The following is a 15,592-nucleotide window of genomic DNA, read 5'->3' on the forward strand; positions in this document are numbered from 1 at the left end:
GAAGAGTCCCTCAAAATGTTCATATCCTTTCTAATGAAGGCTATAACATCAGGTCGTAACATAAAAGTCTAATGTGCTCCATTCATTTGGACTAGTGCTGATAGATTTTCCCTCCTTTATTAAAAAAGCTCTATCACATTGGGTAAATAAAATAATGCTTGTTTGATTTCCTCGTGCTGTTAGAAACCATCAGGGAAATTGCAGGTAGATACAGAGTGCATATGAGAGAGAGAGGCCACCAGAGAACCTATGTCCATCTCTAATTCCATCAGTCATGGTCCCCCTGGCTTTACTTTCGACATGGCTGTAATGACAGGCCAGTGACAGTGCCATCAAGAGGGCAAAATAACCTGTCAAAGGTGCCTGGGGATGGCCAAGTGTTTTCTGATAGCACAGAGTTCTCTCTACTGTGAGACTAATGGAACTGTGATGCTGCCACAGAGGCTGCACTGTCATTGTAAACATGCATTATGTCAGCAAAAAAGTGACACATGACTTGAGTGGTCATAATAGGTATGTCCTGTGAAGCAATGCAACCACTGTCCAGCTTGCCAAGCAGAAAACCCACCAGGACAGTCAGCAGGGAACGTTCAGTCTATGAAACAGACCGTGTTCTGCCAGCACACACAGCCAGAATGCAGTGTAGATACTGGCTGATTAACAGCCATTTGGCAAGGCATAAACGCACACACATATATACACATACATACACATAAATACACAAAGCAACAATGAATCCACAATTCTAAGAGGGTTTATTTATTTATATATTCTATCTAAAATATCAATCAAATCATTGTTTTTCAAAAAATATCACAACTTAATCAGCATTTTTCTCATGCAGGTGAAAAATACAGTTTCTACATTTAATTTTTCTCCACCGAAGTGTTCACTGAAAATCATCTTCATTCAGTCAAATTTGATCTTGAAAATGAATGAACTCCCACCCCAAGAAACATTTGCAAAGCATTGCATTCATCCATATGTTTTACAATCCTGTCCAATCTTTCATAACGTCCACTGGTGGCGCTGTTTTACCAAATACACACAGCCCAGTCTGTCCTGTACTTGAAGAACAATTGAGAAAACAGCGGTACCACAGTACTTATGACAGATTTAATGGATGTAAACTTCTGATGAAACTGTAAGATTTGTCTTCTACTATAGTCATGTTTAGGATGATGTTAGGGTCAGGGACAGGGTTAGGTTAAGCTTAAGTTATGGTTAAGGTTATGGTTAAGGGTTAGGTTAAGTTTAGCCTACATTTAGATTAGAATTACATTTAGGTTTAGCAGGTTATGTTTAGGTTATAGTAAGAGTTAGGGTTAGGGTTATGTTTAGGTTAAAATTACAATTAGGTATAGTAGGTTAGGTTTAGGGTATGGCAAAGGTTTAGGTTAGGGTAAGGGTTGGGTTAAGGGTTAGGTTAAGGGTTAGGTTAACTTAGGATAACTAGGTTATGCTTAAGAGAGGGTAGAGTATAGTATAGTGAGGTTTGGGTTAAGGGTTATGGTGAGGTTGAGGTTCAGTTAGTAACACACAAATCATTCGATTTTTGTGTGTCTGGGTTGCTTCAGTAATCAGGGCATATACATAAAGGTCCACCTACAAACTTTTTAGTTCACCTTGTACGTATCCTGAAATGGGCTTTCAGTCACATATGTACAATTTTGTCTTGAGACCAGGCTGGAATAAAGCCAACCAGAATCTTTTAAAAATCAACCTAAAACCCTTTACTTTGTTACTTAATGTCTCAGGACCTACTAAGCACAGTTCATCATATCATTTTAAAGTTGGCTTGGTGACCAATTATCTGAAGATATACTATCTTGCTATGGTTTACTTGAAACAAAAGCAATGTTAAATGAATTCAGATTCAGTGATTCGTGTTACCTTGAACAGGATGATCTTGCTTGAAAATATCAAAATATAATCAAACTACTAAAATACAGACATTGAACACATATTGTATGATTTTAGGATTCACAAAACATTACTAGAACATTGAACATTATTGATAGATGAGAGTGAAAAAACAACAAGGTGCATAACAAATCAAAGTAATGCAGAAGATAACTTGTTTCCCACAGTGAAATATGATGGTGGACGTTGTCATGCTAGAGCATTTTTGTCTACCATGAGGTTATGAATGGTATATGGCTGGATGCTCAGGGACAAAGGCACACCTTGACATCCACATGGTTCAGCAAGAACAGATTTAAGCTACCTTATTGCCCTGATGAACACTGCTGAGAACCTGTGGGCTGAGCAACAGAGCTGATTCCATAAGAAAGGGCCATTGACTCTGAATGGAATAGAGATGCTTCGTATGGAGGGATGTCTCAGATCCTTTATGTGTGTTCTCCTATTTCATCCTGCATGACTCAGAGAGGATTCACTGCTGTTATCTTGAGAAACAGAGGGTGCATGCAGCATTACATGAAAGAATGCCAGCAATTAATACATATATTTGTTGAAAAAAAATCTTTTCATGAATATTGAACATTAAAATAACTGAGGGGTGAGATTTATCTGATATTTTTATGTAAGATCAAGCAAGTGATATTTAAAGACCTTTCTTTTTGCCATTTTCCTTTACTACAAATGCCAATGGTGGCACTAAATACACACAATTGCACATAAAGAAATATCCATGGCTAAATTTAATTGGTTTGAGACATTTCCTAAAAGAGTATAATACACAGTAAAAAGCTGAGAATAGTCTTGGAGAATGTATATGTGTGACATGGGTTAATTAGACAGCCTGTTAAAGAGTGGAAAGGAGCCGTTACAGTGACTGTTAATGACTGTGAGGACCTTTTAAATCAGACGGAAAGTACAGCACTTTTATTTTACAGTCTACAAGCCTCAGCTATGTCACAATGGTTTCTGTGCTTTTTTACACCCCTTGCTTCTTATGTTTCCATTCTGGACAGGAAATAATGTCCCTGAATGCAATGCACGTCTGCAGTCACCCTGTGTGCTGTTCTCTGCTCTTTATATGCCTCCTTCCTCACTTCTCTCTCTGTCTCGCCATTCTGGAGGCTCTGTTTGTGGCATCTGAGTGTTCCCAAAGGTCACAGTCCTTTCAGAAGTGCCCAAGAAATTATATATTACCATTATAACTCACTTTGACCTTGTGCCCAGTGTTTGCTACTATATTATGATCACAAGACAATGTGATTGGGCACAAGAAAGTTAGGCTACAAAACTGTACAGTTTGGTAAAAATGACCCGTTTTACTTTTTTGTATTTTCCTTTTTTGCACATTGCAAACGATGTGCTGATCTAATAAGTATAGCATCACACTGTAGTGTATTTATCTGTAACTTCCATTTTAACACCCTCTGTGTTTTTGATTCAATTCCTGGGAACTTACCAGAGAAAACTGCTCAAACAGTGCATTTCAGCAAAATCCAGACATCTACAGTAATTGAACTGGGTATTCGTGCTATGGGGGCTGTACAGTTAGGTTTTTTTAGGTATTTTGTTCAGCTTTATGTATTTTAAGATATTCTTCTTAGATATGTTAAAAGTTATTGAGTAGTTAAATGGTTCACCAAAATGTTGGACTGAAATATAGATTGCAGTGCCTGTTCTCTCTATACACAAACTATTCAAGTAGCATAGGGCTCCAAGTTTTCTGAAGGCGGTATCTGTGGCAAGAACGGTGGTTGTTTATAGTGGTTTATTTATGATTAATTATGATAAAAGCACAGGGTATCATTTTTTCACTTTTTTTAAATAATGTGAATCTGGCAGATTTGATGTGTGGATGTTGATGAAGGTATCAATAGAAATGCTCCAAAATTACATGTAATAAAAATCATTTACATTGACTTTCATTGAAAGACAAGGTTTTTCTGTAATTGCCATTTTGGAGATTTTTGTGTGACATACACATTGTTCAATAAGGTCATCATTAGTTTAATTGTCATTATAAGGTCCCTGGACAAACAAATGTTTACCTTGCATTTTTAAGGTGGTAGTGACTTTAGGCTCCTTGAGATGGTTTTTGAGGATTTACTGTAGACTGAGATTTCTGGCTCTGCTGGTAGACCAGTATGACCGTATGCTTTGATACACCTGCAAATTCAAATGCAAATTCTACTTTCTTTTACACTATGGCCTTTGGCATACCTAAATGAAGTCACTCCTTTTGCCAATCACAAACATCTGCTTTGTGGCCCATTTTCCATTCACCTCTTCTCAATCTATGAATCCCATCACACACCCCGCAGGTATATATAGTCCGATCATCCTTGTGCAGTACCATCTGTCGGAGTCTGAAGTTACTACCACCTTAAACACACAAGGAATCACACAAAATCATGGCGCCCCCGGACCATAGAGTGTTAAGGGCCTCCATTAAGAGCCCGGCAGTAGCAGATTATTTAAAAGGGTATCGAACCCACTACCTTATGATCGATGATTCTGTGCTTGAACCATAAAATGATTGATCATTGACTCCTGCACTACAGATAATGGACTAAATGCACAATTGGGAGCTATTTGTGTCTCAGCCACAGGGTACACAACCTTCTATAGACATATAATTTGCGTGTAGTCTAACTGCTGTGCTCTAATTAGTGCCTTAAATAGGGAGCTTTCTCGTGATGGAGGGTGCACAGGTGGCACTTGTCATGTGAAAAGCCTTTGAAATGGCAAAAACATGCCTTGGCTAATGTACTACTATTTGGTGTAGGGGAAAACTGTAGAAGCGTGAGATTTCAGTGGACCATTCATTTAAATGAATAATTATGTTCTGCTTCATTGTTGTCAAGCTCCATTATAAAACCCTCACTGCCTAGATTTTATTTGAATCTCTTCCTAGAATACGTGACCTGAACTTGCTGTTTATAGAAGCTGCATGAACCCTGAGGGTATGTTCCAGATTATTGTATCTATTATCCTCTGCAGATGTATTCAGATTCCGAGAGCATTGCTGCTGTAGGGCATTCCAATTGAATCCCACTGCTGTTCACACCTCCTCTTTCTGCTGCCTGAGCCTGTGCCCACTTGCATGCATGTCACTTGCAGGATGTGGGGAGGGTTCAGGAGCTAAGGTGTATATTAAGTGAAATAGACTGGAGTTAGAGACTCAGGCTGAATCTCAAATGGCTCCCTATTTGATATACTGGGTGCTACGAACACTTAAAAATAAGTGTTCCTAAATGGACATTGGCTTCTTTTTCCTCTTTTTTTATTTGATGCTTTCTGCATGTGTAATGCATCAAACTTCAATGCATATGCCTCCACTGACTAGTGTTTACCAGGGAATGAGAGTTTGTAGTGGACCAGTACTGTTTTTTTTAGGAGTAATCCTGTCTTAATGATGTGCTAAAAGGTGGTTGCACAATACTGTATAAGCCAGGCTCAGGCTTAATCTGTACCCAGAAAACCAGGCAGCGCTGATCATATTTAGTGTTCTACAGGGGAATTTAGTGTATCTAGACACAGAAGAGGAGAGAAGTACACTGCTATTTTTTCCTCACTCCATGTTCTCAGTGTGCCGACAGCATTCCTCCCTCTGCCCTGTAACCCTGAACAAGGGATAATCTTTTCAACTGTCATCCCACTCTCCTCTGGCTCACAGTGGTTTTCTCAATTGCTTTAACAAGATTCTGAAACAGAGCTCACATTTCAGCACAATTAACCCAGTCTGTAGAGAAAGTGCTTTAGAATACCTCATTAAAAACACATATCCAAAAAAAAAAAAAAAAGAACAGTGAATGGTATAACGTTACTGTAGAACTGAAAACTAATTTTGCTGTTCAAAGAAGACCCCAGGAGATATCCCATTACTACTGATATATTACATCCCTTTATACATGATAATATTAGTAATTATCTGTACTGTTCAAAAGTTTGGAATCACTTGTCATATATGACTAAAACAATAATACCTATGTATAACATTTTGTACAGTCATCCATACACAGTTATGTGGCACATGTTCAGATTAAAACAACAGAGACTGAACTAAACCCCTAATCCCCATGACCCATAGCATTTTAAAACTATCTGCATCCAATAATAGTAATATTTACACTTTACTACCTCAGTGCTGTGTTTCATGTTTCATGTGTGTTGTATGATGTCTGCATATAACGTCACAGCATGTTACATTTCTATGTACCTTCTATGCACCTTATTACTAATACCCCACTCGTTAAATATCTATGAACCTTACACTCATTACCTCTGCTCAGAACTGAATCATATTTATTGTATTTATTGTACTGTCTTGGATGTTGCACTTTCTGCAGTCTGTCCTGTACTGTATTGTTTTTGTCTGTTCTGTATTGTTTTTTGTTCTCGTTTTGTTCCATGTTGCACTCTTGTTCTGGAAAATGTATTAATTTTATTTCACTGTGTACTTGTACAGAGCTGAAATGACAATAAAAGCCACTTGACTTGACTTGACTAAAATATGAACAAGACGCAAATAGTAATTTGATGATTTATTCAATGTAGAGTATTAAGTACTTTGGGAACAATACAAATATATGAAATAGTGTGATATCAATTGTATATTGTCGTTCTCTTGCTGTGTTGGCAAGGTTTCTGTTGATATGGCCTTCAAACGTTCTCCCCAGACTATCTGGTAGCATCTGTAGCATTTATATGTGGTTGATGTGGAGCAATGGATAACACCACTACCTTTCAGGGAGCTACCACACCATGTGGGAGACTGGGGCTTGAGTCGCAGTCTTGGTGACTATGCTGTGCTCCTTGGGCAAGACTCTTAACACTATATTGGTGCACCTTTGTCATACAAGAAAGTTGCCCTGGAAAATGCTGTAAAGGTAAAAGCATATATAAATATGGACAGAGCAAATAAGCTGAAGGACTTCTGAAAATATTGAATTATGCAAAAAGAAAGTGGTGTTATGGGACATTAACTGGAGAAATATTTATAATTGCAAACTGTGAATGTAGCCCAATTTAAATAAATCAATGAAACATTCTTTCATCCCTTCTAATGACCTAAAGCTAAAACTAACAATGTTGCAGTTTAGCTCAGCTCAGAGTCAGTAGAAAGCTGCTGAGAGAAGTTTTGACAGTGAGCTGTGAGTGTGGTTTTCTACATAGTTCAAAACATTCTCAGTTTCAGGAGTAAAATAAAAAAGTGGGTTACATTTCTCTCAGTAACACCTTTACAGATAATTGAGACATATTAATCATTATGTTAATCTGTAGCTAGACTGATTTTATACTATTATAAACACTGATTCCAAACTTTTGAACCGTGGATCCAACCATTATTTAGACATAAAGTACACTTTAGGTCCAGAAGTTCTGCTTATCTTCTGAAATTGCAGGTAATACTAGGGGGTTTGTCCCCTTTTGCTCCAGTCTCTCCCATTCTGTGAAAGCTTTACACCAGATCTTAGGACATTGTTATAAGAATTTGAATGTTGAATGATTTGGTTCTGACAAAGAGTTTGGATGGAGCTCCATCCCTCTACACAAAGCAGTTCCAAAGCCCAGTCCTGAGGCTCTTTATACCCCTCTAGCCAACACTTGGTATTGAGCATGGTGATCTTATGCAGAATCTCAGATTGTATTGACTGAACACATGTGTCAGCACCTTGAAGTAGTTGCAATTTGCTAATTAAAAAGGGGGGTAGAAAACATTTGGACATATAGTGTACAAAGTGTGAGTTTAGACATTCATTTTAACACAATGCCATTTCTCTGTTACTGTATTCATAATTATACTTCACCAAGTGTAGTTCATCAGCAGTCAATCAAACATTATCCAGAGCAAACCTGATTATTGTTGTTCAGTTAAGTAAACCTATTCATTGCTAATGCAAATCAATGACGTGGGTAAAATCTATGCAATAGTTTGATATGAACGGTCAGCATTTTTCAGAGTGAGCATTTCTCATTTTTGTGATACACAAACAAACGCATGTTGCCTTCTTGTTGGTTTTACACGCGTAGCTTCGATAATGTCAGATAGACAAACTGACAAACATATAAAGGAAAGTGGAGAATACAGCAAACAGCCTTTTCTTCTTCACAGGATGAATTTCTCAAGTGCAGTTTTCAGTTGCTTGTGATTGCACTTGACAGATGAATTTCATGTACAAGTGGAAAGAGCTTGTTCCACAAAATTAAAAAGCAGTTGAGAATTGTGTCAAAGCAATTGAGAAAGGCTTTATTGTACTCTTAATCACACTCTCCGCCTCACTTTAATCACACTTCACTGCTGTTTGCTTTTTCTCTATATCGCTCTCTCTCCCTCTGTCTTGCTCTGCCTCTGTTTCTCTAGCGCTCTCTTGCTTTCTCTCGCTCTCTCCCTCTCTCTCCCTCTCAACTTTGCATTCTTTAAAATTACCGTGCTAAAAAGAATTCCTTGGAGTGATGCAAAAAAGCAGCCACTCCAGTTCCCTAAAGAATCTGTCAGATGAATGAATTAAAGTGATGTTTTTAATGATTGATCAATTTAAAGATTCTTAAAGGAAAATAAACCTCTTCAAGAACCTTTCTGGCACCTTTATTTATATAATGTGTCCCCATTCTCTTCCCTGCTCTTGTTCTTCTCTTGTTCTTCTCTTCTTCTGTTCTCAGGGCTGTTTTTTGGTGTTTTTGCCAAACTTGTCGCTGAGTTGTTGAATGAGGTTGGCCAGTTCTGCCGTGGCCTGAGATTTCTCCTCCAGAAGCTCATAACGCAGGCTGGAAATATCCTGCTTTATCTCCTTCAGCTCACCTGCAGCAATCACACACACACACACACACACACAGAATAAATGCAGCAAGCTGTAAGAACAGTAGGAACAGATTCAATTGACAGACAGAGAGAGAGAGAGAGAGAGAGAGAGAGAGAGAGAGAGAAACTGATAGACAGGTGGACATATAGACAGACAGATAGACAGACAGACATGCAGACAGACAGACAAAGAGATAGATAGACAGACGGACAGACAGATAGAGCGATAGATAGATAGATAGATAGATACACACACACACACACACACCAGTCAGGCGCTGAGCACTGGAAAATGTAATAATCCTTTAAGCATATCAGATTTTTACCCTCATTGACTTCATCATTCTCCCTGTCGACCTGCGCCTTCAGAACATATCTCTTTATGAGACGCTTCATAATCTTCTGTGTGTGAGAGAGAGAGAGAGAGAGGGAGAGAGAGAGAGATGGAGAGAGGGGAGGAAGAGAGAAAGAAAGGGAGAGAGGAAAATACACTGCTTAATGTTCTGTACACTTCCATTCCTGTGCTTTTATTCACTGTCAGTTGGCTTAATACAGGATGACAATACAGGATCTACAAGCTAAACAGAGACTTTACTGGGTATGAGCTTAAACACACACACACACACACACACACACACACACACACACACATACACTAACACACACAACCATACACATGCAGTCATTCAAAGTATAGTCTTTTCTACAGCTCTATTTATAAGCTGGTGTGTTTACATGAGGTTTAACAAGGAACATCATGAATGAGAGCCATCACAGAAATACCTGAAAAGAAAGGTTCTATCACTGCTATACCTAGAAAAGCTAACTTTAAGAGAAAGTGACCTTTACATTTCATCTAATGGCCTTTTCCTGCCTAATCTAATGGCTTGATCTTTTATCCCTGGCGGTACCACAACAGTATTTAAACATACATCTTCAGTGAAGGGGCTTCTTAATAATGTATGCACCAGTCTATCTATCTATCTATCTATCTATCTATCTGTCTGTCTGTCTGTCTGTCTGTCTATCTATCTGTCTATCTCTCTGTCTGTCTGTCTATCTATCTATCTATCTATCTATCTATCTATCTATCTGTCTGTCTATTTGTCTGTCTATTTATCTATATGGCTGTCTGCGTACCTGGTAGCGGGTGGGGTTTTTGATGGGCTTCTTCACTGTGTAATCCTCTCTGCTTCTGGAGTGAGCTCGGTATCGATCCTGGAACCCAAAACAAGCATTATAATTTAATGAGAATTACAAACAACCTCCACTGTCTTTCACTTCAGTGCCTCTGATGCTTGTTTCTACAGGTTTGAACAGCATTCTCCGTGCAGTGTTCCACAGACTGCATTCTGCTCTCAAACATTCTTCAAAACTTTCAGTGAACACAGCATCAGCGACTGAAAAAAAGTCTTTTGAAATGAAGAATATGATAAGGAGTCTGTAATATTCTAGGGAATTATAAACTACTTCAGCTTGATCAGTAGCAGTGGAGAGGCGGTTTGATTGAGTAAAGTGCTCGGGCCTGGGAATGCACAATAGACTTTGAGCTGAATGAAACTAGAATGTTGAAAACTTTGAAAAAAAATGAAAAAGAAAAACGAGAGAAAGAACTCCTGAGGAACAATCTGAAGAGGTTTTCACATCCCTGCTATTGTGAGGAAGCAAAGCAGACAATGCAATCAGTGCACATGCATATTGCAGGTAGCCAGCTTGCATGCAGGTCTAGGTGAAAGTGTTTGTCTGCACGTCTATGTTTTTTGCTCCTGTTGTTGCCACATACAATGCAACACAATAATGTCAGTCTTGACCTATATTCTTAGTAGTTCAGGTTCGCATGCACACACACACTTTTACACTGACACTGTTGTTGACACTGTTGTTTATATACCTTCCCAGGTCTTGGGGTCACACAGCTTGTAAAAGCATCACAGAAAAGCACTTTTCCTAGCTGATGTTATTGTGTTGCCAAATGGTTGCAGGATGGATGCTAGGGTGTTGTTAAATGGCAGTTAAATGGTGGTTGCTATGGTATCACATGTGATTTCTATGTGGCTGCTAAAGTGTTGCTATGTGGTTTCCATGGAGTTGCTGGGTGTTAGCAATATGTGATTGCTATGGTATGCCAGTTGGTGGCTAAGGTGCTTTAGTATTGGGCTGTGGTTGCTATGGTGAGAATTAGTGAGATTGCAATGGTGTCTCAGATGGATGTTAGGTGGTTACTATGATGTTGCTGGATGGTCTCTATGGTGGTGGTCCTAGGTGCTTGCTATGAAGTTTCAGGTGGTTGCTATGGTGTTTCAGGTATTGGTTGGTCTTTTATTATGGTGTTGCTTTAAAACCCCATGTGGTTTGTTGGGTGTTACCAGTATATTTGTAGAACTGTGACATAAGAAAGGTGCACAAACTATTGCACCCCATTCCTAGATTCCTAGATTCTTTAGACCATACAATCGTAAGTCGGAGTGCATACAGCATAAACATAAGAATACAGAATAAGAATAAGAATCAAACAGCAAGCAAACCTTTGGTCGTGAGTTGAGCATGCCCATCTCCACTTCGTTGTCATGGCGATGACTTTTGGCCTTGCAGAGGCGCACGAGGCAGGCTTTGGTGCGTAGGGCCAGATAGTAGAAGGACTTTGGACTGGGCACCAGATTAAAGGGGGCAGGCAACGTACGACCCTCATCAAAATACGACAACCACAACTTAGCACGCGCAAACTTCCACTCTACATCAGCATCCTCCTACAGGGTGATGGGGAACAGAAAGAAGCATTGTCAAACTAATAATCCTGGATCAATAACTAATCACACTATGGCTGAAACTGCTGAACCACTTTTAGAGCAATATCACTCATTGATCACTGGTTGACCTTTGACATGCGAGTACTTAACAAGAATCTCATAAATGCACTATATGTCCAAATGCTTGTGGAGACTCTTTAATGAAGATAAACTGTACTGTGTTCTCTGGAGTGATGATGAGTTAGATAGTTGGGGATGAGGTGGGCTGGTAATCATCCAACATCCTGACCTCACTAACACTCTTGTTACTGAAGAATAAAGGTGCCCCAATGTGTTGTCCCCTATCAGACCTAACATCCCACAGTATTAAAAATGTCCTGGTTCATAGCTTGCATATATATCACTTGGAAAATGTATTATATATATATATATATATATATATATATATATATATATATATATATATATATATATATATAATAGTCCCTGTAGTTACTAAATAAAGAAAAATACCATTAAGAACCATTAATGAGAAAATGGAACCTCAGAATGAGAAACATTCTATACATAGAAAAAATACAGAAAATAATTATATAAATTCAGAAAATAAGATTTTCCTATAACTGTATATGCAAGCCAAGAACCATTTATGTGTTATTAGGACGTTGTGAGATGTGAAAAATGAAAGAACCGCAACATAAGATAACTTAAGTTTTATACTTATTATTTTCCTAGAACTGCACGTCCAAGTCAAGAACCATTTAGGAACCTTTATTATTAGGCCTTAGAGGCACTAGGTCTGATTTGCATAAGACCTGGTTAATATGCATTATGATCTCATAATGAATAATATCTGACGGACGAACTAACTATTGCTCACCTCGATTTCCTGGTAGGAGCTGTTGATCATGGCTATGAGCATGTTGAGGAGCACCACCACCATGGTGACGTTATACACGCCATACAGCACATAGCCGATGTTCTCGATGAACTTGTGGTCGTACTTCAGCACCACCGAGATCACCTCAGACAGGCCAAAAATGGACCAGAACAGGGTCTTAAAACTCTCCTCCACCCTAAACACACACACACACACACACACACACACACACATATTTGAATAATGCAGAGCTTGTGCAGTATAAATAAAGCTGATGTGATTTAAAGTACAGTATAAAAGCGTGGGAGGGGGGGTGATGTGTGCAAGTGTGTGTAATAAAATGTCATTGCGTTTTATGTTAGCAGTTAACAAAGCAGCACATCCAAATAACAAAAAGAACACACTGTTCTTACACACACACACACACACACCCACACACACACACACTAAAAAGCTTTAAATAATGCAGTTTGCAGAGTTAAATGCTGGAAGATGCTGTGTACTTTAATTCTGGTATGAATTAAAGTATGGTCTGTGTGTGTGCATGTGTGTGTGTGTGTGTGCATAATGTCCAAACAATAAAAAGAACACTTTTTTAATACAGTACACACACACACACACACACACATACACATGCTCTAAACTAAATAACCACATGTCCATTAGGAACATGTTGTTGTTCTGCAGGCTTTAATCACCACCTTCTTTCAATAGTTCTTTATTTCTCTTTTCTAAAGACGTGGCAGGACTGGTCATATATTCCATTTTCTTTGAATGCATGACACCTGCTGAAGCACTTAAGCCTTACGAAGCCACACACTGACATTTTACAAATCATCAATCATCATCCCAGGCGGTCATTAAGCCACTGGTTTATGCAATGCTTGTTGGAAAGCCATGAAAGCTCCACAGTGAAGCTGGAGTTGGGATGACTAGCCTTCAATATGTCAAAAAGAAGACAAATCTGGAATGGAAATCAAAATGGAAATCAGCAGCATGCTGCCTCCATGAGGTTATAATCACCTGAAAGAGATTTTGAGGGCTCTGCTGCCCTGCAGGACAAAATAGAGATGCAACTGAGGGGGCTCTGCCCCATGTAGCCTATTCTTTTGAACTCAGAGAACCCTTGAGTCTTGTACTGTACTTTTTGTCATATGTCTCACTCTGAGAACTATGAAACTCCAGTTCCATTCATCACAGCACACACAGCTACAGTCAGTCACTTCAACACTTTTGCCACATGAAGAGTACTCAGGACATGAACACTGACAAAATCAATGCCAAACATCTGCGTGGACTGACCAAGTGGGGCAACTGTATAGGTGCTGGCCCTATCAGAGAGACTGTGATTTCAGTGAAGCAGCAGGGTCTGGTCCTTTTTAGCCAATCTTTTTTCCATTTCAAAAGCGGACATTAAAAAATTAAAAACATGCTTTTATTTGTGCTTCTTACTCCAAATGCAAGAAACAGAGAAATTAGTATTTTTATGTTTTCTTTGCCATAAATGACAGATATAATAATGTAATATATAATATGAGAGAATTCTATTTATTTTATTTCATAGAAAAACAACACATAGAATCACAAAGAAAAGTCACATAACAATTAATGATATCAGTAAAATAATAAAGAGCAATAGATTAATAAACAAATGTATTTTTCAATGGGATGCTTACCTTATTGATTATTATCCACATTGAGGTATACAATCATTAAATAAATAAAATAATAATAATAATAATGTTAACCCATAAAATGTTCTTAGGAAGTATATAAAATGAAAAAATATACTACTACTACTACTACTACTACTACTACTACTACTGCTAATAATAATAATAATAATAATAATAAGAAGAAGAAGAAGAAGATGATGTTTTTTATCTAGAAAAGTATCTAGAACCATAAATGGCTTGCATTTCACAGGAGTACATTTGCAGATGATTTTTCTGTTTTTTTTTTTGTGATTTATTTTTCTTTCTTTTTATATAATTTTCTTTTACCTTATGAATATTTCATTTTTGAAAATAAAAAACTAAAAACTAAAACTAAAAGAAATTTCGGTTTCTTGTCTTTTGATTATAAAACCCATCGTTTTCCATTTTTTTAATTTGGAATAAAAACATAATGACCAAAAAATACACTTTGCTGGGAGTCCAAAACAGCATAATTGGCCTGACTCTCTCTTAGTGGGTGGGATGTCCCTCTCTTTCCCTCCATCACTTTGCATGATGCTAACCAGATTGGCCATCTGGTAGCTGATGTAACAGATTTGGCAGTTAGCATTCTCCATCAAGTGTGTTCAGCTGTCTAAAGATGGTATGTTACATGGTGGGCTCGCTGCAGGACTTCAGGAGGAAGAATGTGGTAGCCTTCTCTCTTCCAGTGTTGGTTGCGTCATGTGACAGAAGCCTAGTTGCTGGTGAGAATTGGCAATTATAAAAATAAGAGGGAAAAAAGACTATAAGATCCTATACAGCATTGACAATCCTCTGATGATCCAACCCAATCTGGAAAAAGGATTACAGTATTTCTTAATGACACAAGGACAAAATTAAACAGCCTAGTGTTGTTCGTGAAAACATAAGGATTCATAGTGATCTTCTGATCTGGTCTGCTGGTCTGGGATAATGGTGTATCCATGCATATTTTAAAGAAATGGCTAATGGCTCTATTAAGCCTTATCCAGGGCCTTTTGCTTTGCTTCTCTTTCATGCTGTGCCACAAACAGGCATCATCTACAGTGGTACTGTGATACTCGAGACCAGTCACAAGACCATAAATGCATTGTCTTTGAAAATGTCATCACTGTAGAACAACATCACCCCCTCTGCCTTCCAAAGCCCAGAGAGAAAAGCCTTCTCAATCCATCTGCAACCGTCAGCCATGACTTCCTCACAACCAGCATCTAATGCCTGGGGTAAAAGCATCTGCCTAAGGAGCTGGAATGCCTTCCATCTCCAACTGAGAAGATCAAAATACACTAGATTTTGGAGCATTGCTGTGAGGATTTGATTGGATTTAGAGCTCCATCATTCCAGAGAACACAGTTCCACTGTTCCACAGCTTAATTATAGGGGGGGGGGTTACCCCTGTAGCCCATGCCTGGCACTAGGCATTGTGTCAATAGCCTCATGTTTAACTGCTCCAGAGAGTCCTATTCTATTGCCAATATTTCTCTACAGCAACTAGACAAGCTGTATGTATGCATTTGTACATCTCTGTCAGCAATGGGTGCAACTT

General features: G+C 38.4%; 1 protein-coding gene across 1 annotated transcript in view; it reads right to left on the bottom strand.

Annotated features, from left to right (window-relative positions):
- Positions 1-1,993: 1,993 nt before the first annotated feature.
- The window catches only part of trpc7b (transient receptor potential cation channel, subfamily C, member 7b), an 80,510-nt gene continuing 66,911 nt past the window's right edge, over positions 1,994-15,592 (bottom strand). Inside the window, exons 8-12 of the mRNA XM_072668638.1 lie at positions 12,350-12,545; positions 11,248-11,469; positions 9,863-9,940; positions 9,049-9,124; positions 1,994-8,722 (exon numbers count right to left, since the gene is read on the bottom strand). Of these exons, the coding sequence (XP_072524739.1) occupies positions 8,580-8,722; positions 9,049-9,124; positions 9,863-9,940; positions 11,248-11,469; positions 12,350-12,545 (715 nt within the window). The 3' untranslated portion in view covers positions 1,994-8,579. The remainder of the gene's footprint in view (positions 8,723-9,048; positions 9,125-9,862; positions 9,941-11,247; positions 11,470-12,349; positions 12,546-15,592) is intronic.

This window comes from Salminus brasiliensis, chromosome 2 (genome assembly GCF_030463535.1).
Source record: "Salminus brasiliensis chromosome 2, fSalBra1.hap2, whole genome shotgun sequence".
Lineage (NCBI taxonomy): Eukaryota > Metazoa > Chordata > Actinopteri > Characiformes > Bryconidae > Salminus > Salminus brasiliensis.